Raw genomic sequence first — 803 nt, forward strand, 5'->3', positions numbered from 1 at the left:
GCGAGCTGCTCTGCTGTGACCTTCTGTAATGTTGGATGGAAAACATGGAGCAGCCTGAGAAGACTGTACTGCTGATCTCTGATCAGGTTCAGTTCCCTGAACGAAAGCAGAACCAGCAGACTGACATCTTGGTTCTCCAAGCCCTCTGCCCAGTCCAGAGAGAACTTCTGCACTGAGAAGGTTTTTCCAACGCCAGCGACGCCGTTGGTCAGAACCACTCTGATGGTTCTCTGCTGGTCAGGTGATGCTTTAAAGATGTCTTCTCTCCATTGCTCAGGTAAGACTTTAAAGATGTCATGGCATCTGATTGGAGTGTCATGGAGGGTCTCCATCTTGGAAGTTGTCTCCAGCTGCCTCACCTCATGTTGGGTATTAACCTCTTCACTCTGTCCCTCTGTGATGTAGAGCTCAGTGTAGATCCTGTTGAGGAGGGTTCCACTTCCTGTTCCATCAGTTCCTTCAGTCACACGTTCACATCTGCTCCTCAGACTGATCTTATGTTGATGTAAAACCTCCTGCAGACCACTATCTGCTGAAAGAGAAGAGACAACGTCAGACTGAAGAAAGAGAATCTGACAATTATTTTCATCAGCTGCAGAAAAACTAAAGACAAACAAAGAAAAGGTTTTTCACATTGTGAACAAGTCCTGTTCTCAGAAATGATGACATCAGCAGACAGATGTTCTGTCTTACTTTGTTCAGTGCTGGTCTGACTGGCTGTCTGCAGTCCAGGTCTTGTTCTGGAACATGAACACATTTGTTATAATACATGACATCAGCGGTGGCGAAACCACAACTCACAA

The 803-nt window shown here is 46.1% G+C and overlaps 1 protein-coding gene across 1 annotated transcript in view; it reads right to left on the reverse strand.

Annotated features, from left to right (window-relative positions):
• The window catches only part of LOC111658601 (uncharacterized), an 8,032-nt gene that overhangs the window by 4,873 nt on the left and 2,356 nt on the right, over positions 1-803 (reverse strand). The window contains exon 5 of the mRNA XM_087175349.1: positions 166-350. Coding sequence (XP_087031475.1) covers positions 166-350 — 185 coding nt within the window. The remainder of the gene's footprint in view (positions 1-165; positions 351-803) is intronic.

The sequence above is a fragment of the Seriola lalandi genome, unplaced genomic scaffold (genome assembly GCF_002814215.2).
Source record: "Seriola lalandi dorsalis isolate HSWRI2012SDOR001 ecotype SW California unplaced genomic scaffold, Sedor1 jcf7180002054459, whole genome shotgun sequence".
Classification (NCBI taxonomy): Eukaryota; Metazoa; Chordata; class Actinopteri; order Carangiformes; family Carangidae; genus Seriola; species Seriola lalandi.